This window comes from Plectropomus leopardus, chromosome 1 (assembly GCF_008729295.1).
Source record: "Plectropomus leopardus isolate mb chromosome 1, YSFRI_Pleo_2.0, whole genome shotgun sequence".
NCBI lineage: Eukaryota > Metazoa > Chordata > Actinopteri > Perciformes > Serranidae > Plectropomus > Plectropomus leopardus.
Window position 1 is genome coordinate 10,050,545 of NC_056463.1, and position 22,375 is coordinate 10,072,919.

Here is a 22,375-nt window from a genome sequence, read left to right on the forward strand (position 1 = left end):
TCTTATTTTGCATCATGATAAGAGTATGCATAATATGATGTTCCACTACAGAATCACTAAATTATGTGGGGGGAAAAAAGTGGATATATCCACATCGGTTTCGGTTATTGGCCAAATGTATTGTTATTTATTGACATATTGGATATCGGCAAAAAGCTAATATTGTGCATCCTTACTACTTATCTGATGTGCATCTGCATAGACTAATACTGATACATTTTGACTTCCAAAGCAATCTTGTTTTAATGTGTTATATATCTGTGTATACATATGTTGAGTGATTAATTGTTCTTTAAATAGGCTGGATGTCTTTTCCTTAAAAAGACAAATGGCGTGTCCAGACTTTTTTTTACTGGTGTGGCCCAGGTGGGGCATCGACTTATGCAGGGGTGGCATGAAGTACAAGCGTTGTGGAGGGCACATGCATCAGCATAGCTTTAATTGACCATTTTTGTCTCCACTACTCATACCTACTTAAATTACTAATGTTTCAGTGTCTTACGTTCCTGTTTATAGTTTAGTTTAAAAGATAAATAGACCTACCAATCACAACACAAATGTAAAACAAAGCTCCCATACTTTATCAAAGACATTGTTCCTCCAAATGTAAATAGTTCGAAAGGAAGTATAAAGTTCCAAAAAATTAAAATAAATAAGCCTGTGTGAACAAACTTTTTAACGTCAATTTTGTACTAATGTATTTGAATGTAAAACTGGTCAGGCTAGACACACTCTGGCACATTACTGCCTCTCAGGTTCAAATTCAGTTTACTCGTCAAACAGTTCAAACTGATTGGGTCAGATAATCAATCTTAACTCTAGGCCACTCCCTACACACTCCCCTGTGAAAAGGTAGCCTACATTGATTGTAAATAACAAAACATTTACTGGGAACAAGTCTTCGCAAGTTTAGGGGAGACTCATGAATGTCCATAGAACCCATTTTCATTCTGATATGTAAAGGTGAAGGGTCAAGGGACCCCTTTGAAAATGGCCATGCCAGTTATTCCCTTGCCAAAATTTAGCCTAACTTTGGAGCATAATTCAGCCCAAGCTATGCTAACATGGTTGGTACCAATGAATGCCTTATGTTCACTGGTTTCACAAGAAACTACCTTTGTGCTAGCTTGAAATTAATGTGCCACAGCCTCTTAAACATTTTAATAGTAATTTTAATTCTTTTCATAGTGGGCTGGCAGTTAAATCAGGTGAGACATACCCTGGACCTCCTTGGGTTCACCACTGTTTTACACTGTCAGGCATGAGAGTGATATCAATCTTTTCATCTAGCAAAAAAGCAACTAACATGATGTGGAACTATACCTTACAGTACTTTCTTGAATGTACTTCATTACTTTTCACAGCTGATTGAAGGAAAGATAGCAATAGAAGCCTGACAATGGCCAACGTCAAGTGCAAAGCCAATGAGATGTCTCTGACTCCTACCAGCACACCCCAAATCACTTTGCGCTCTAACACTCAGCTATTTACATTCATCTCAGCTCCTCACACCCAGGTCACGCTTATGTTTCAAAGGTTGATCTCAGCTACGCTCAGAGAGAGAGTTGAGGCTCTAAGACGACCAGGGAGAGGCTTTCTTACTGTCAAAACAATCCAATCAACAGTGGTCGCTTCTGCCCTCTGCCTCTCCCCCAGACTCTCTCATTCCTCGACTCAAGACTTTTTATCCTTTCCTCTGGACCTTTGTCTCTTCTGCCAACATCTCTCGCTACTCATACATACCATTTACAGTAATTGATGTTCTTATCTTAAAATGAGTCCAATATTTAGATGAGGTTCTATTCTCATTGACATTCTTATTTCATCAAACTTACCAAATCTTCCATTATATTATTACTTTCATTATTATGGAGCACAGAAATGTGGTTCTTGGACTCAGTGACAAGATAATGGTAATGTAAGAGAGCAAAGAGACAGAATGGATTTTTTCAGAGCAGACAGCGAACCCTGACTGAGTAGCAGAGACGAGAAACATTAAGCAAAGAAGAAAATGTGATCTGACTGAAACTGTGGTTATGAATTACTCAAGCGATGTATGTTCCTTTAAATAAGTCAAAATTAACTTGGTTTCACACACGGGACACATACAATGTGGGGACAGTCCTGTGTTTGTTTGACCAACACCCCCTTATTTGACTTTTGCTCTTTATACTCCTTACTGCTTTACTCCTGGTGCATTGATCATGTGTTGGCAGCCTTCATGATGTAGGTTACAAACAAATTCTGGGGCATTACTTTTGTGGATATGCATACGTACAGTGCATAAGAACAGCCTGGTGTTTCTACACTTTGGTAGTACAACTTTTACAGAAGTAAAGGTTCCGAGTATGTCTTCCACCTCTGGTTAAGATTAGGGATGTCCCAATCCGATCTTAAACATTGGAATGGGGGCTGATCAAGGCATTTTTTGACTGATGGGTATCGGAATACTTCATTTATAGAGAATCTGATCCTTTGTTTCATGTCAACGGTCACATGGGTGTTTTTACTTCCATGGATAAATGAAAATGCAGTTTGAGACTGTCTACATTATTTACCAAAGTTATGGGTACTCTTTTCATTTCAGTTTAGTGTGCCTTTTGGGGTGTTTTTCCACCCTGCTCAGAGGAGACAGAGACAGGGGTGCTGAGTTTACTACCACCTCTCTCACCACTGCAAGTATGCAAGCTTGGCAAGCAAAAAGCCAACATGGCTTATTTATTAATGAAGGGTTATATGCCCCAAAAAGATGGACAGACAATTAAAATAAACACTCAACAGAATACAGATCATTCAGGTTACTGAGACACAGGCCGCACTGCAGCAACAGCTCTGAAAGGTACAGAGACAGTCCCTCAATACAGCAACAAGGGCAAAAGATTAAATGGCGGGTTTGTCATTTTATAGTTTATTTTGTTAAATGAATAAATACATAATAAAGGGCTAAAAAATACATTTAAAAAAACATCAAAGAACAGCTTGGATGAAGGTGCTACAATTTTTGATGAATAAGATAAGGCACCTGTTCAGCTGAAATCTTAAAATGTTTTATTTTCTCCATTATGCAGCTCGCAGAAAGATAAGTTAGGAGTGATTACCAGGAGAACCACAGGGCAAGATCCTGAAAAAAAAGGACCATGACATGGGGGTATGGAAACAGAGTGCATCAGCATATCAAATGAAATGCAAAAGGTCATGGGCAGAAAGGAAAGGGAGTTTACAAAGGGAGTAAATTGAGAAACTTATGAAACTGAAGATGGGGCGGCCTTCAGATTTTTGGTGGAGTGGTTGGGGGTTTGCTGGCTGTGTTTTGGAAGGCTGTCTGAGAGAGAGCTGCAGTAGCCCAAGCAGGACATAACCATACAAAAAAAAAAGTTTTGTAAGGATTAGAAAATAGGATGGAGGTTATTAAGAGCAAACCTACAGGAGTGCTGCGTGGTTGCAGTCTGGGTGCTGCCTGACAGTTGGTTGTCTTGAGGCAGGCAAAGACTCTTGGCAGTCGGTTCAGCAGTAAACGTGGTCTTGTCAGCAGTGATGGAGAGGCCTTGCAGAGGGCAGGACTTTCCAGGGGAAAAAAAGCAGCACAGTATTGTTGAGACTAAGTTTGAGGTGGTGGGCAGACATCCAACTGGAGATGTCAGTGAGGCTCGTGGAGATGCGTGCCTCAACCTGAGTGTCAGAGGATGGAAAAGAAAAGTTGTGGAAGTTAATGATATATATACTATCCTGTGTAGCAGATGAAATACTACATAAGGCAAAGATGAATGTTGGAGCAATTTGGACGGGTCAACACCATTTGCTTCAAAGAAGAGGTGAAGAAATGGGCTGACGGTTGCAGCTCAGTGGTGTGGGTTAACAAAATCAGGAAATTTAATATTTTGTCTTAACCTTGCAAAGTTCTATAGTGATCATATTTCATGCCACTATTGTCTTGATCAAAACTATAAAATCTAATGTGCAAAATTAACATGTAATCTATGAGTAAGTGCAGGTTGAGGCTTTGTTCGGACACGTGTGAGAGGAGAGTGAGGATAATGAGGAGGAGAAAGAAGGAAAAAAGCTGATAGTGGAAACTAATGTAGTGGAATACAGTGTCAAGAGGTTTTAGAGTGATAGCATACTTGAGAGAGGAGTCAGGCTCACTCTATATTTGCTGGGTGTGGCTGCAGACATGAATCAGTGTGTGTGAAAACTATCACTGCACTGGACAAAATTCCTGAAAATGTACAGTATGCACAGTGTAAATATGTATAGCACATAATTCAATATTAAATGCACAGAAATGAAACATTGTATTCATTTGGACAACTGGGATTTTGTGAACCAAAGTGCGTTCGTTTAGATGTGCCTGACATCTGGATTTGCTCTCTGGCTACCTTTTGGTATGTGTCTCTACATTTAAAACGTTTTTTAAGCTGTAATTATAATAGTTCATAATATCAATATTTTCATTGTCAGATAATAAAGTCCTCCATTTGCAGAGGTTTATTCTCCTCTAACAAGATGCAAGACTCTTGCTCAGTCTTCTTATTTAGTTCATTGCCTTCAATGGGTTACTGCAATGATACTCAACTTATGGCCCATGGGCCAAGTGTGGCCTGCAACACAGTGCCAGGTGGCCCCTGAACATTTTCTAATTCACAATGAAAGTAAGTTGATTTATACTGGGATTTTTTTGTACGTTGAATGTAAATAAGGTGCCAGATAAAAACAGCATCAAAATAGAGCTTGTTTACACAATAAAAAAAAGTTTCAGGGAAAGATCCTGGCCTCAAATGTGCCTGGCTTTGAAGTCAGTTTTTTCAGTGGTGAAACAGTGGAATTCCAACTGCCGGATCCATCACATGATGCTGTCATCTATGAAAAGACTTACAGACTTACATGGCGAAAGAAATATCTACAAATCAGTGGATACATTTTTTGAGCATCACAGCCCCCCCGTGAAATTTACTATCAAAATTCGATCCATTATGGTCTGATAACATTTGGAAAGTCTGGGAGAGCTACAAGATTTTATCTCCATTCAAATTAGTGGATTGGTAAACTGGAAGTAGCTGGCTCGGCCAGTGAACGTCTCTGTTGAATTGCTTTATGGGCCCAGTGATGCAGAACCAGTGCTGATCATCTAATTGCTTTTGTCTAAAACATTTCATTTGAACATTGTTGCCTTTGTGCCCCATTAGCAACTTCCACAGAAATAAACAGGATCTTGTCTCCAACTCTGTACCCAGTTGTCTTTATACATCCAGGAAAAGATCCCCCGGTTCTCTGTGGTGGGGTCTGGGGGATCTTTGTCAAGTTATGCCCTGAATGTCCTCAGATCCTTGAAATGCCCCTGCATACACCTGACCTATGCAGGCTTATGTGACTGGATTTGTATCTTGTCAAAGAACAGTGAGAACAACAAACATCAAAAAAGGTGGAAAACAGGCAATTCCTTGATTATATACTATACTGATAAATATTAGTAATGTTTGTTTTTTAACTGACTCCTGGTCTCCTGACATTTTGCAAAAGTGGCCCCCAAGCAAAGCTAGTTGAGTATACCTGAATTACTGTATTTAAAAGAAATAGCACCTAACTTTAGTAATGCCCTTCTCACATTTCTACCTGTAGACTTGGGTGGCTAGACTGGTTTATTAGAAAATGAGAAACCTACAAGCATTTATTTTTGGACTACCAATAGTTATAACTCAGCATTACCAAATAAAAAGCCAGAGATCAGTTTTTCTTTTAAATGACATATAACTGATCTACAAAATGATTAATTTACATGCATTACCACTGATAAAGTCCTTTTGCATGCTGCATTTTACAGTAAAGAGTGAACAGGTGCATTGTTTTTAAAAACTGGGGAAAAAGAGGTTTCATAGTAGAGTATTTATGATCACACAATGACACAGTTTTAGGAATGTAAACTATTTCTTCTTTCAAACTTCGCTTGGCTGACTTATAATGTTACTACAACAGTTAAAAGTGCAAGCCAAAGGTCCAGAGCTTAACTTATGCATTTTTGCACTCAAGCTATTGTATCGCGAGAGCAGGGGAAGAAAGGGAAAAAAAGTTTTGGGGAAAGTTGAGCAGAGCAGAGGGATGAGGAAAGAGCTGTGCTGTGAGGGAGAGACTCAGTGAGTTCTGCCATTCTCATCCTCTGGAATGCATCAGCTCCTCTAACTTATCTGTGCAAAGTCAACACGCAACTGGATGCGCACGAGCAAAAGTTACGATGCGCATCTATTTATAGCAGCTCAGCAAAACGTTTGAGTGACTTTTCTTCTCCTGCGCAGTTTTTCTTCTAAACGTTTATTCAGCAATACCTGCAAGTTAAGAGTGAAGTAGTCCTCTGTCGGGTCTGAGGCGAATCTCCTGTTCGGGAGACAAGGTAAAGTAAAACTCACTCGTGCGCAATTTTGCGCGTTATTATGTTTACACTGCATGCTTTTGCTACTCTGAGCAGAATTATTGTTTTGTAACTTAATAACTGTGGAAGTCATATCATACCATCCTCTTCTCAGAGTGCAGCTGAGTTGTTTTTTTCTTTTGTACGCAGCATCTTCTCCACTCTGAGTCTTTTCCAAACTTTTTTTTATATTATTGTTTTGCAGCTTTGACTCCAGACTGCAGAGGTCGACGGGGCTGGGGAACTAGTTTAGAAGACTTTCATTCTTCCGAGCACTGGAGTTGTTCACACTTGATAGTGGATATGTCGGACAGTAAGTGTAGAGGACGGCTGCTGCAGTTGGCCGTGGCTCTGGTGGCCTTGCTGTCGCTCTGCGCCCAGCTTGGAGACGCTGCAGAAGTGGTGGACACCGGAGACAGCGAGCTGGTGACCAAGCAAACCGACTCCAGAGCCAGCAGGGCCAAGAGGAGGGGAGGGTCGGACGTTCTCAGAGGGTAATGTGACTATGATAATCCCTATTAGTCCAATTTGGGAACAGTTTCTTTTCTTCCACTTTGTGCCAGTTCTCAACAACTTTAAATTTAAATGAGCATCTTTTTGTGTATATTTGAGCAGGTGTTCACTGCTTTTTCTAGTCTTTCATGATCATTGAAGGTCAGAATACACTGTTTTAATCAGGCTGGCTGAGACCCATGGGTGACATTGTCTATGATGGGAAGTTTGGAGCAAAGTTTAGTAATTAAATACTGGCAAGAATATCACATTCCTGCTGACTGCAATAATAAATTACATCCAAACAAAGGAGGCCATTGGTCGTGTGTGGCTGTGGCAGAGAGAGAGAGAGAGAGAGAGAGAGAGAGAAAGAAAGAAAGAAAGAGAGAGACTAACAGCTTAATCCTCTTTCTGGCCAAAAACACCACACCCCAGTTGTGGATAAATCACATCTGCAGCTGTACACAGTGGGTCACTGCTGGAGAGGTTTTGTGTGTGTGTGTGTGTGTGTGTGTGTGTGTGTGTGTGTGTGTGTGTGTGTGTGTGTGTGTGTGTGTGTGTGTGTGCGCGTGTGCGTGCGTGCATGCATGTGAAGAGAGAGCGAAAAAGAAAGACAGACAGAAAGAAAGCAAGAAGGAAAATAAAGAAGGTCTGTGTCCAGTGATGACAGCAAACAGCTGATGAAGGTCACACAGTAGACAGCTCAATGAGCGTTCTCTACAGGCATTTTTATTTGACATGCTTTAAGTTAATTTATCAGAACATCTGGGTTCAGAGGCAGGAAGTGCATACAGGCTGCATACTGTGTCATGCTGACTTGCAAGTATGAGACTGTTTCGGAGATCCAAAGGGCTTCATTACTCACCTCATAGATCTGTTTGGAGTTACGCTGTGCAGTATATACACTGACCCCTGGGGTCAATACATGCCTGGTGGGCGGTTATAAATCCTCATATGTTGGCCTGTCACTGACCTGTAGGTGGCAGGGTGGCTCAGGCGTTCACTTCCATGTCAGATGAAATGTTCTTTTACAGGTGCATCGAATTTCTTAAAACACCTTGTGCAGCAAAATATTTTCCTCAACAGTAATATTTTGTGTTGCCAAATGCTGCATGCCAGGCCGCGCCCGACAGCAGCAAGATCCGTGCAAGTAGCAAACACCATAGCATAGTCCATTGGTTCCCAACATAAGGGTTAAGACAGCCATAGTGGGTAGCAACATCAGGGATCACAACAAAATTGTAGCACCTAATAATACCCCATACTTTGTCTTAAGATATTTTTCTTGCGAAGTAATAAAATTTAGTTTTATCTAACAATCACTCTTCGACTGAGCTGCTCACTATTCATGACACCCACGAGGAGGGATCATAGGCTTGTAAAAAGGTTTTGCTTCACCGAGTGGGGTTACAATAGAGGTATGAGTGGCCCAAAAATCAGGCCCGACCCTGCATGAACCCACATATTTTCTGTCCAAGCCTGATTAAAATCCCTATTTACTACTGCACTTTTTTTTTCAATAATAAAGGGATAATTTGTCGATTTTCAACCAGCCTTGTATCAATACAATGTGGGTAGTTGTGTAGATTTACTGAGATAAACTTTCCTCCATCTAATCAATGCTTAGATATGCCCACTTGGACAGAGTTTCACTGGCTTTTGGGCCTGTGGCCATTGATGTATTATTAGACCTGGATACAGCCATGGAGGCTGGGCCCTGTTAATTCCTGTGAGAGCTTCTCAGTAGCATATGAATCAAAACAAGCCTCTTGACAGTAAAATTAGTCATTTCACGGAGGTTTTGATGCTCATAAAATCTATTCACTTATTTGCAGACATCTCTTTCCCAATGTAAGTCGCTGGGAAAAAGTTTCTGCTCCCCACGGCATCACGTGACGGATGCTGACAGTGTAATTCCACTTTTGGCCACTATGTAAAATTTGCTTCAAAGCCTGGCACACTTTCTGGGAGCTTGGCTGTTGCTTGAACTACAGACGGTACTCATGCATTTTTATATTGCCTGCCAAAGCTGCCGCCTCAAACTGACACAAAGAGTATACAGCTGATCAAGACACACACCCACCCCTCTCTCTGTCTCTCAAACTCAGACCGAAATGCGATAAAACGGTAAAACTAGGCAGCGCTGATTGCATATAAGACTCTGTGACCTCATTGCCTATTTATCGCCAAAACAAATTTCAGAAACATGTTTTAGCTTACCGTTTAACTGTAATTCAGGATCTGGCCAGCCGCCATTTTTTCACAAGGACCATTCCACATTACTTCAAGCGCATTGCATTCTGGTAGTTGTAGATTTTCTACCTCTTGAGCAAAATCACCCTTTTTCTCTGGTAATTGGGCACCAATTTCTGCTGTAGACATGTCTAGTTTTATGTGAGGGTCTTCTTTATGTCATTGAAATACTTCTTTAAGTCTTTTCAGTGCAGCAACAGACATTTGTGACAAGATTTCCAACACGTGCCTTCTCCTACCAGATGTTCAGCACAGCCCAAAAACTGTTGTATGCCATATATATTAAGTAGAGGTTGTTAAACATTTCTCCCTTTCAACTAGAGCAGGGAGTTGATATGGGTTGATGGCAACATAAATCCTACATTATTCATGGCATAACACAGTAGAAAAGCTCTGCATTTAAAAAAGTTAAAAAATGGAAATAGGAGTGAACCTGATCTGATTCAAGGCCAGGGAACTTTCTAGAAATTACAGTCCAACCCATCCTGAACATGTTGGATTGGGTTTGGGCTGAAAATCAAAGCTTTGGGTCACAAGCAAAAAACATGTACTGCGGTGTTGTTGCTCAAGATGTCTTTAGTAATTTTCATGGCCATTTTATGCTTTTTTGTGTGTGTGTGTAAAAGTTTGATTTCATTATTTGGGGAGGGGCTGTGCATTTGCTAATAAAACAAATATAATTTGAATATTGAGTGATATGGGGAATGTGACGACTGAATGTCGATCCCGCTGTCTTTGAGCAGTGTACTGTTATTCCTGCTGTGTCTGATGAAGTTTTATGCAGTGTTGGGCGTCCAGAAACAGGAGATTTGTTGTTATAGTTTATTGGTCAGTAATTGATGAGCTTCCATCATGCAGTAGCAGATGTCTTGGGTCAAAGGAAGGTGGGTGTTACATGTTGTAAAGCCATCAATGATAAATCTGTGGTTGTGGTGTATAGGAATAAAACTGATGTGACTTAAGTGCAATCTGCACTGGGTGACATTAGGACTGGGCATTATAGAGAAAATAAAATATCCCAATATTTGACCAAATACCTTGATATCAATAAAGCAACAATATTGTATGATTAACTAATAGTGGTTTCACAAAATATTTACACAATGAGATTTTTGATTAATAATTAACAAAAGCTGGGCATACAAGGTACACTTTGAGCCTGTTGCTGACCCAATTTTTGAGCTGCACATTGCGTTTTGGTGTCAGACTGAATTTTAGCTTTATTTGCCGTGTAGTGTACAGAGGGGAGCATAGACCAATCATGGCCCAATCAACCGTTTGGATGAATTTCTGGCCTGGCAGAAATTTTAGTTGGCCATCGTCAGGCTCTTGCACAGTTGAAGCATAGCCATGGGTCAATTCCCCAATTGACTTTTAAGCCCTTTTTAGGATGTCTGTCTCTACTTTATTGTGAATCATACCTTCGCTAGCAAACAAACTTCTACTTTCACGCAGGATTAATTCCTTAAAACAAATCTTTATTGACAAATTTTAATAGCCAGAACAGCATACAGAGGCCGACAGACTGTTTTATTGTCTATTTTATATGTAAAGTGTGAGCACTTAGGTTGTGGCTTGACGATCAGACAGCTCAGTGTGAGTACATAAATCAAGAGCTTTGGTTAAATGCGGCGGATAATTTACTCATACAGTGGGAGTTTGAATTGGACAGCATTCCTAAAACAGGCTCAAATTGTTCAGTGTATTCCTCGTTTGAAGTGGGTAAGGAAAAAGTATAGAACAGAAAATTACATCACTTTACTGTAATGCAGCTTTTAGAAACCGAAAAAGACAACACAATCAATATTACGATATCCAAAATCTAAAATGATATCTAGTTTCCTGTCAAAGTATTAATATAATATCAACAAGGTTCCCACGTTCATGAAATTCCTGGAAACATTATGAAATCAGAAAAACTGTTTTCCAGACCTGGAGATATTTTGAAATTAACTGAAAGTTTTGGAAAAGTTTTAAGTATACATTGTTTCGGTTATTGTTTAACTCTTTGAAGTCTGAGCAAATTGGCTTGATTTCTTTTAAAAACATGGGAAGAAGGCAATGAGCAACGAGGAGGAAATGTACCAAAAATTAGCAAGACATTATTAAATCGTACAAGAAAATAACCTCAAAATGTGTTAAAAAGGGGAATGACATGAAAGAAGTGCGTAGAATTTATAATAATTTTGTAACATAATTTTGAAAATATAATTGCAATACATTTTACTTAGCTTTTTTTAAAAAAAATCCCATACACTATTCGTAATTTATTGATAAAAAATTGTGGGAACAATGTATCAATTAAGTGCCCAGTCCTTTGTGACAAGGATCATTGACCCTCTGATGTCTTCCACAGACCAAATGTGTGCGGCTCGAGGAACAACGCCTACTGCTGCCCGGGCTGGAAGACTCTGACTGGAGGAAACCAGTGCATTGTTCGTGAGTATCACCTCCAATCTTTCTCTACTGTTGTAAAATTCAGAACAGGTTGAACTTCACACCATCACCAGCGGTCGTTTCAAAGTCCAGCACCCTGCTGGTTTTTATTAGAGCCATCCAGTTACAGAATATCACACTCGGGATACAAAGTTGTAGTTTGGCCTGTCAGTGTTACGTTACCTGAAATATTTTGTTTGGAAGAAATTCAGTAAGAATATGACTCCTACAGAACAGACTTGAACATTATGTAATAAAAAATATTAAAAACAAGTAGTAGTAGTATGTTCTCTGATGCACCTGTCTGACCTCAGAACAAGTGCACAAACTATTCATTTAAGGGTCCTTTACTCAGGCACAAACTAAATATTTAAAAGTGTTTGATCACCCAATGATTTTACATTAGCAATGGGCTAGTGTGTCTAAGGTTGCAAATCATAATAATTTTCCATAATTGGTTATTGGTAAACTTAACGATCGATTAATCTCTATTTGAAAAAACATAAAAGCTGCTTATTTCAAACAATACCAAATGAGTTTTTCTGTCATATATCAAAGCTCACAGCAACACGTTGCATATACTTTGACAGTATTGCATAGCTTCAATTAATCAATTAAATTTTACACATTCGATTAAATGCTAAATTACAGAATAATCGACTGACGATTACTTGTTACCCCTAAGTGTGGCTAATGATGGCGATAAGCTGATAACATAGCATGAAACAAGCACAAATTGGTAATTCATTCTGGTCCATTTCCTCTGGTATTCTGGCACTGGTTGCTTTTTCTGGTTTCTTTTCTCTTTCATTTTATTTCCTCCCCACCTCTCTCTCTCTCTCTCTCTCTCTCTCTCTCTCTCTCTCTCTCTCTCTCTCTCTCTCTCTCTCTCTCTCTCAGTAGACAGGAAGGTCTGAGAGGCTGTAGAGTTGTGTGATTGCAGTCTGGCTGGTTGGCTGGCCGGATGCCTGTCGCGGCTCTAATGACATTGTTTAGCAGTGGGGTTCAGGGAGTAGGGGTCAGTGGCTGGACTCTACCTGATGGGAGCTGGTGGCAGGGGACCATGCCAGCAACAGTGTGTGGGAAAGGGAACAACTGAGCGAAAAACAGCCAGCGCCAACTGAAAACACACACTGGTACACATTTATGGCAACAAAGCTCAAAGAAGAAAATAGCTCGATGCCATTGCCAAGTGGGCTTGATATAAACTCAACCATGATATAAAGGAAGGTTGGGCCATATTTGGACTATGGTCTGTTTAAGTTTTGAAGTAGTATAGATTAGAGTTCAGTATGAGGTTTAGACCATGGCCTGGGTTGCACCAAATGAAATTCAAACCTGAAATTCAAAACCCGCAGTGGACAGGCTGACAAGCACCAGATACATAACATGGATTTTCTCTCACGCACAATAAAGACAAATCCTGGCGCCGTAAAGTGAGCACTGTTGTTTTATCTTGCACCTGACAGAGGAGTGTTTTTATGTTGTTTGATCGAGTGTCATGTTTCTCTTTGCAGCAATCTGCCGGAGTTCATGTGGAGATGGTTTCTGCTCCAGACCCAACATGTGCACCTGTCCCAACGGCCAGATTGCCCCATCCTGTGGATCCAAGTCAGGTCGTTAAACATCTCCTCCCCTTTCCCAAGGAGTGAACTCAGCTTGATGGGTTTGAGTATATAGTGTGCATAGATGGGCGTGTTAACTGGTATTTTGCCTATAGATAACATAATAAGGACATGATTTGTGTCTGTCGGAGTGTATGTCAAAACTTTTTGGAAAGCATTCCCTCGGCCACACCCCTGTCTTTTTTTTTTAAATAAAGGAGCTGTAATCTGAAGAAAAACATTTCACCATGCAATAACAATAATGACTAGTGACAAATGATATAAGACATAAAACATGCACTTGTCATATGTTTTGTTTTGTGGGATAAAAATGAGAGACTGTAATTGGCTTTAATTTTTTAAAGCCAATTAAACCACACTGTGCCATTTGCTTTTATTTCTAAAGTTTTCTTCTCCTCATGAGTAATGGGCACTAACTGGCATGGTACAAAAAATATGACATGCTAAGCCAAAGAACCTCCAGAAAGCATCCTTTGAAACTGCGTCAAGCAATTGATATATGTTGCAATCATGTTCTTGCAAATAGCGGTCAATCTTGTGGGTTGTGTGTGTGTGTGTGTGTGTGTGTGTGTGTGTGTGTGTGTGTGTGTGTGTGTGTGTGTGTGTGTGTGTGTGTGTGGTGTGTGTGTGTGTGTGTGTGTGTGTGTGAGAGTGAGAGAGAGAGAGAAAAGAGAAAGAGAGAGTCGTTTTGGGTGTGTGTGTGCTTTGGAAGAACATCCACAGTCAACATCTCCTCCATGTTGCTTTCTTGCAGCTCACAGCATTTCAACCCAGTGCGCTCATTTGTTTGCACACCATAAATTTCTAGGAAATTATATCTGAGCATGACTTTCAAAAAACATGGTTCAGAGTGCATTCTGTTTATGTTGTAAATCTAATCTGCAGCACATGTTTGTGTACTCTGAATTTAACTCCCAACATGCTCCATGTGTGTGTTTGTGCTGTTGTGCCCACAGTCCAGCACTGCAATATTCGGTGTATGAACGGGGGAACATGTACTGAGGACAACTGCCAGTGTCAGAAAGGCTATGTGGGAAACCACTGTGGGCAACGTAAGGAATCGTCCTGAAAACACCACTGTTATGCTTTTCAACATCATCAGCATGTTTTAACATGATTTAGATTTATTCAAGACATAAATATGCAATTTAACCTCCATGTCTTAAAGTTTTTTTTTCTTTTAAAGGTCCAGTGTGTAGAATTTAGGGGCATCTATTGTCAGAAATGATATATAATATTCATAACTTTGTTCCTATTAGTTTATAAGCACCTGAAAATAAAAATGTTTTAGATACCTTAGAATTAGTCGTTTATATCTACATACAGATCCCATGTATAAAGAGAAACGGAACAGCATTTGAGGAGGGGCCCTATACATTTATATGAAAGTTGTTCAGTGGCACATGAGCAAGACAAAAAATCCAGCCCTCAAGTCATAAAATTACCCAGTTAATCAGCACTGCTTCCTCACTGTGGGGCCACAGTTCTAGCTACTTCCAATTTAGCGCTCTGCTAACTTGAATGGAGATATGAAGACTGAATTGTGTGGCCCTTGTAGATTATCAAAATAATATCAAGCCAAATGGCTCAAATCCTGACAGTGAAATGAGCCATTTTGGGGTTGTGATGCTCAAAAAATATATCCACTGATTTACAGACATCTTGTTCACAATGCAAATCCATGAGACAATTTCTTTGATATCCTTCCTATTAGCAATAAAAATTATTTACTTACCAAGTTACTAGCTAAAACATGATCATGGCAAACTTTCTAAAAAGAAGTGCGACAAGACAGGAGATACAAGCAATCTCTTTTAAACATCACTGCATAGAATAACTTCCTGATTCAACTTGCATTGTTACTATAGCTGTGTGTGCACTGTTTTCCTGTGTAAGAAGGATAATAGCCAGTGTTTTGGGTGTTGCCTTTAAATAAAGTGGTTTAGATAATGTGACTCAGATTGTCTGTAGCTGGTCCGATCAATGACTGCTCTGTTTGTTGCCCCATCTAACTTATTTTTAGCAATGTCCTCATGTTTCCAGATCTCTGCAATTAATTTAGAGACTGCACCGTAACCAATAAAAATGATGGACAAAACTAAAAACACGAGACCCAAATGGTACAAACCAGGAATAACCTTTGAATTCTTTTTAACTCATGATCTTGTCCTGATGTCAGTGTTGTGTCATTGTTTGTTTTTCTCTCTTTTGGTCTCCAGCTGTTTGTGAAAATGGCTGTCTTAATGGAGGAAGGTGTGTTGCTCCCAACAGATGTGTGTGTACCTACGGCTTCACCGGGGCTCAGTGTGAGAGAGGTAAAGAGTGCCACACTTGCAGTATTTCTCTCAGTCATCTGACATCACATTGTCTCTGTGCTCTACATTCACTACTCACTGCTGCTGGAGTGTATTTTCAAAGCCACATGTGCTGCTTTTCTGAAAACGTGACTCTATGCTGAATGGCGGTTGTTTTTTGTGACTGAAGACAATTCCTGCTTCGTCATGCCACCGGCTCCAGGAATGTGGTTTGTTGTGGAACATTTGCATGTCAAGCTTGAGCTCAGAAGTGACCATTATTTTCCACATCTGCTCTCAAACGACGCTCTGGGGAATGTTATGTCTTTCTAAATGTGCGGTGTTTGTTAACTGAAGACCTCCCAACCTCCTGTGGTTGCTCTCTCGCACATGTGAGCAAAGGCTCCAAAGTATACAAGCACACGCAAACAGAGAGCGGCCTGCGCTGTGTTTGGTGCGTGTGTCTGTGTTTGGTGTATGTGTTGGGGGTCTGTGAAGGTGATGACCTGCAGAGGTCAAAGTGGTGACCTTTTAAAGCTAATATTTGGATTGGCAGCAGAGCTCCTAATTAGTAACGTCCCTTTTAACGAGAACATGCTTCAGAGGCCTGTCAGTCAGGTCTGGATGACAGTTCGTCCTTTAGTTTACTTTAGTGTTTTCTTCAACCCTGCAACTAATAAGACACTATCTGGTTGCCTGTTGAGTCAGTGCCTGGTCTTATCTACTGAAGCACACTGCAACATGTTGTGGCTCTGGTTTCCACTCTTTCCTGTAGAAGCTTGGCCAAAGGGTTTGTGGGACTGTTGAGGAATTCAAATCAGCACGCAGTATTTCTAGATGTTCATATTTTTCAGGGAACACGAGTAATCTCAGCAATGCTCTGCTGTTGTGTCTTGCGTTCTGGTTTCTGATGAAAAGTAAATGTTTAGGCAAAGGATTTGACCATATCTGGCTTTAAAACTTAGTTTTGCCATGTTATGTGACAAGCATGCACACTGACCACTCACTTTCTGCTGCTTTATGAATGGTTGTGTCATGTCTGCTGTAGTGATAGTGTCTCTCTATGAGTGAAACAGGCAGACTTTTTGTTTTGTGTGTGTGTGTGTGTGTGTGTGTGTTTGTATACTTGGAACAGCTGCTTGGAGACCAACTTCCATCTTCTGTTATTAATGTTAACACAGTTCATTGTCCTGAATTGAGGTGTGTTATTGTGTGTTCATGTTTCCATGGGATCTGAGATTTAGATACGCCTGATCTGGTCAGTGCAGGGCATTATTATAATTTTAAAGTGCTGAATATACAGTATATATATCAGCTGGATGTCCTTCCTGGGTGTCTTAGCAATTTCAAAATATAAAATAAACATAAACAGCCATATTGAGCTGTTCTGCTAAAGTTTATGTACACAGTGCTTTCATCAGCTTTTTGCATCCTTAAAACTAGAAATAACTAAGTCTAAAAATAGTTAAACAAAATTGCCTTACAAGGAACCTAAACTGAAGCCTTCAGGGTGAAAGTCCTTGTTTGGCCCATATTCATCCGCCACTCTCTATCATGGTCTTTGTCACTCTTTATACTATGTCACCTGACTTTCTGGCAAGTCCTGAATTTTTTTCTTGTCAGTATACGACTTTTTAATTATTTACGTATTATTCTGACTTTTATGCAAAAAATAACTTTAATTGTTTACAATTACAACTTTTTCCTTGAATTACTATTACTTTATTTTCATTATTTTAGTCATTTAGTTAATTTATTTAGCAAAAATTCCAAATGCACACTGATCCTAACTTTTAAAAAGCGAGGATGTGCTACTTTTTCTGTTGTGAATATCTTTGGGCTGTGGACTGTTAGTTAATCAAATAGTTTGTCAACTATTTAAGTAATCATCAACTGATTTGATAATAAATTGATTGTTTTAAATACTTTTTTGTTAGAGACAAAAAAAAGAAGTCAAAGTTCCCTGATTCCAGCTTCAAGGCAATGCAGTTGAGAACAGCATTTTGTGCGGATGGACATGTTTCACCATTTTCTGACATAAGACAAAGTAACTAATTGTTTAATTTAGAAAATAATCAACAGATTAATTGGCAATGAAAATAATCAATATTTGTGGCAATACTGGGTAGATGAACAAAAGCTGTTTGAAGATGTATTCTTGGGACCTGTTATGAGCATTATTCATCATTGTACCGACCAAATAGTATTTTACTGACTTGTTAATCATTACAGTTATCAACAGATTGATCAATAATGAAAACAATCTGTATTTGCAGTCCTTTAAATGTATCAGTTATTTAGCCCTTCATCTGGCGTTCAGAAGTAGAGAAAGTAGGCCAACGGATACAGTGGCGTTTTGGGTTAAGTTACTTTCAGTGGAATTTCCTTGGCTTCTATCCATCACCTCCCAAGGGAAAGCCATTGTGCTCTCACACCAACACAAGCACATGCATAAAGTACATGTGTACACACATCCAAGCACACATGCACAACCCTGCACTGTTAATGCAATTTACAGAACCTTGTCCCATTATGGCTTGATCTTATCACATTAGCAAGAACACGAGGTTTTTCACAAACACGTGATCTGACCAGAGGAGAAATAACTGCACTCAGGACTCAGAAGATTTCTTGGATGTGGAAAGATCCTGTTGCAATCAGGGCTCAACATGAACACATCCCTGCTGCAGGGCTGTGTGATTCTGAGCTGCCAAGGTGACTGGTGATCTGCTGACCAGTGGTCCCACCACCAGGCACAGATGGCCGCAGTGAAAATGCAGCCTGGTACGTCAGTGCGTCCTTTGTTGGCTATAAATGTGATTTAGCCTGGAATGTGGGATTGATGCGATCCAGCCACGCCGCTGCTGATCGCTTTTTGCTCCTGCTGCAGAGTCGTTTAGCTACGGAGCAATAAAGTTGAGCTTTCGGTGTGACGCCATAGAGTTCACTTGGGACGGTGGTGAAAGACTGGCCTGAAAAGGCAACACGTGAGTTACACAGTCAGTAAGTCAGCAGCCAGAGCACAAGAGGGAAGTCGGTCAGTCAGCTGAGGCGCTCTCTTGTCTCTTAATGCCTCGCTGACTTTCCCCTATCAGGCTCTGTTCAAGCCCAATGCAAACCCCAGTGGATAGATAACCAAGTGTGTATGTGTTTGAGTGCGTGCTCTACTTGTTAGTCCTGGGAGGATGGAGAAATCTGCTGACAGGCCAGTAGGGAAGGCCCCACCCAGATATAAGACCCAATAACACATGCAAAGAAACACACACAAACATATGCACACGCGAATACATGCGCACAAATTACGCCGATGTTAAGGCATGCAAGGATTCTGTGAGCCCCATCTGAAAGGAGGGTAGATTGGGGATGGGTGGATCTGGAAAGGTGGACAGATTTTTGTGTGTGTACAAACATTTTGGAGTTAATCCAGGAAACTCTTTTGACCCACTTCCCGGCGGGCTTCCCTCCTGTTCACACCGAGGCAGTTGTTGTGCATAAACTCACCGGTCATTGAGGAAGCCAACATTTCTATTGTGTTCCTAAAGTTACTGAACCTCTCCACAGACGTGCAATTGCCTGCTAATGAGTCAAAACAAACTCCCATATTAAGATGCGTGTTTACTGACAATGATATGCAGACATGATTGCAAAAGTAGGGCAGTAAAGCAAAAACAAGAGCAGCATTTTTTTTTTTAAGTTTTGGTCTGTTTTGAGATCATCTCTGGCTAGACTGCGGATGAGGGGCTGGGACATTGGCTGGGATTCTGTATGTGTGTGTATTTGAGTGCGTTTGTGTGTGAACACGTGCGATTGCTCCCAGATGTACAGGACATGGGTGGATCCCCCAGCTGTATGCAGTTCACAGAGAGACAGTAAGATGACATGAGATGAAATGACACCACTTTCACCCTACAGCTGTCCGCCTCTCCCTGTTTACCTCAGCTGACTGTTTAAGTGCTGCGCTTGTATTTGCTTTACTTCGTGCTCAGATCTTTGTGTTTTCAGTGTTTGCTCTCCTACACTAACAGCTGTAATGAGCAGGTATTATGTCAGATGGATTATGTGTGGCAGCCCGACAGTAATAACACATAAACCTTAATCTGATGAAAAGAGAAACTTGAGGTCTTTGCACAGCCTGCTGTACTTAGCTTATATGGGCGCCATGTAAAAACTTTCCATAGCTCCTGTAATTGCTTTACCTATATACGGTCTATTCCTTTGTTGTTGTAGGTAAGGAAGATAATGTAGGCTTTCAGTAGATACAGAAGATACCTGGCAACTGGAAGGGTTTGTTGACTCAAAGCTGAACATTATTAAAAGCAGTGGTGCATCCCCTACTTAAGTAAAACTCAAAATATGTGAAAATGTTAAGACATAATAAAGTATTTAATTAAAGGTAAAATACCTACATTCAAAATGTTAAAGTAGAAGTGCAGAAGTCAAAGAAAGTACTACATTTATAATACAATGACTTTTGTTCCTTTAAGCGGCATCACCTTTCCTGTGCTGCTTTCAGACGCTTTTCACAAATACTTTAACCTTTGAACCTGAGAAAATTGGTGTGATTTCTTTAAAAAGCATGGTGAACAGGCAATGAGAAACTTGGTAGGAAGTGTTCTACAAACTGCAAGAAATTAATAGATTAAAAAAAATATTTTTTTAAAAAGCTTGGGAAAATGTCTAGGGAATAAGGAAAAAAGCTAGAGAAACAACTATAATTATCATTATTACATATTTAAAATATGTTATAGAATTTTTATATATCTATGTTATAGATTTTTTCTTTCTTTCCTTTAATTGTTTTTTTAAACTTATTTTAAGGTAACTTTCTTGAACGTTTTACTAATTTCTCTTTAATTTCTGGGTCTTCTTTCTTTGCACATAACATTCCTCCCATATTTTTGAAAGAAATAACGCCAATTTGCGCAGGTTTCAAAGGGTTCAAAGAATAGTTTGACACTGAAAAGAAAATGACAAGAATTATAGCACTCTCATAGTTGTCTGTTTAATATGAAGCCGCAGCCAAAAGACATGACACTACCCGATCTGTCCTGGAAAACCAGATTTGTTTAGGTCCTATTCCCTGACCAATGAGCTCCTCAGACCCCAACCATTGAGATCAATGTCTAACCCCAGGCATCTTTGCAAGTGCACAGAACAAATCAAGTTTTTGGTATTGATTGGAACCATGACAAGACAGTTGGCTTAGTTAAGCATAAGACTGGAAACAGGTTAACTCTGCCTTACTCCACCAGTAAAGTTCACCATTTTATTAGATTGTTATATCTAACAGACATGGCAGTGTATCAGTCTTATCAAACTCTTGGTAAGAAAGTGAGAATTGTGTTTTCGAAAATGTTGAACTCTGCAAATGATATAGATGGTGGAGTGTCTAATTATTCCCTACAGCAACTGATGATAATTTGTTCATTTGATAAGTACATGGGATTCCATTGTCTGAATTTGTGCAACCAAATCAAATCAAATCTTTTTTGTATTTCATCAAGCATTTCATCACAGTATATAGCTGGTCCAGCTAGTGCTATGTCAAACTTTTAGCACTACTATATATTTTACATAGTTATGTTACAATGCATTAGTGTAGCTCTCGTTTAGCACGCAATTTTTTTTCAAAATAGTAAATAATTGTGTAGTACCTGGGCGTGGTTTTTCAGGCAGTGCATGCTTCAGTTAGCTTCTTGATTGTCCAGTGGAGCTTATTTCTTAAGCTTGAAAATTTTGGCTAACTAGTCCATATACATAATGAGATCAGTTTATTTGATGCATGTCGAGTATGAGGGTAAGAATATACTACTAATGCTTTCCTATAATTTGTGTAATTGGTCTCACACATATGTACTTGATGTGTGAAACTGATAGTCTGCCTTGTAAGCCTGTTTGGGCATCTATTGATGCAAAATACTTCATTGATATCAGAATTCAGAGACTCTTTCATCTGAGTAATTTGTGTTGTAGGAGATAATTTAGTCTACAAATGTGAATATATTGTAGCACTATTTAGTTGTACATATTTTCCAGTATACCGCATTGGTGAAAAATTTGAGAATTTATGAGCAGTCAGGTAAAAGTCAATTAAAAATCTTCAGGAAAGTCTAGCTGTGGTTGCAACCATGCCAGCAGTACAATAATCACATATCTAAATGTATTTTTATTAAATGTTGATCTAAAAAAACAAATTATAATCACGTATATAAACAGTTAGGTGCAAAGTCTCCTAGATTTCATCTTGAGGGTTAAGGCAAAGATTAGGTTAACTCTTTGAAACCTGAGCAAATTGGTTTGATTTCCTTCAAAAATGAGGAGAAGGCAACAAGCAACTTAACAGGACATGGCCCAAAAATTAGCAAAGAAATATTAAAAAAAAAAGTGACCACAAAATAACCTGAAAATAAGCACAAAAACTAAGAAAATGACTTTAAAAAGTGCTGAAAAAACAAAAGTATTTCCTTTGTAGATTTAAACATATATTTCTTTCTGTAACTATTTTTTTCTGTAACAATTATAATACATATTATATATATTTATATATATATATATAATTTTTGTAATTATAAAATAAGTTTAGTAGAAGTGGTAATAATATGTTTACTGGACATTGTCTGTATGTTTTGTATAATTTTTCCATCATCCTCCCCTCATTTTTAAAACTATTTTTTTGGTAATATTTTGTCACTGTTTACTAATTTCTTGCAATTTATGGGACATTTTTGCCAAGTTGCTCATTTTCTTTTCCCCCCATGTTTTTGAAAGAAATGAAACCAGTTTGCTCAGAGTCCAAAAGGCGTCTGAATGCAGCACAAAAAAAAAAGATGTCTGTCTGGGTTTCAAATGGTTAATAAACAGTGGTTTTGCTAGTT

General features: G+C 39.3%; 1 protein-coding gene across 1 annotated transcript in view; it reads left to right on the forward strand.

Moving 5' to 3' along the window:
• Positions 1-6,104: 6,104 nt before the first annotated feature.
• The window catches only part of fbn1 (fibrillin 1), a 90,723-nt gene continuing 74,452 nt past the window's right edge, over positions 6,105-22,375 (forward strand). The window contains exons 1-6 of the mRNA XM_042492016.1: positions 6,105-6,382; positions 6,606-6,894; positions 11,502-11,584; positions 13,099-13,197; positions 14,163-14,258; positions 15,426-15,521. Of these exons, the coding sequence (XP_042347950.1) occupies positions 6,704-6,894; positions 11,502-11,584; positions 13,099-13,197; positions 14,163-14,258; positions 15,426-15,521 (565 nt within the window). The 5' untranslated portion in view covers positions 6,105-6,382; positions 6,606-6,703. The remainder of the gene's footprint in view (positions 6,383-6,605; positions 6,895-11,501; positions 11,585-13,098; positions 13,198-14,162; positions 14,259-15,425; positions 15,522-22,375) is intronic.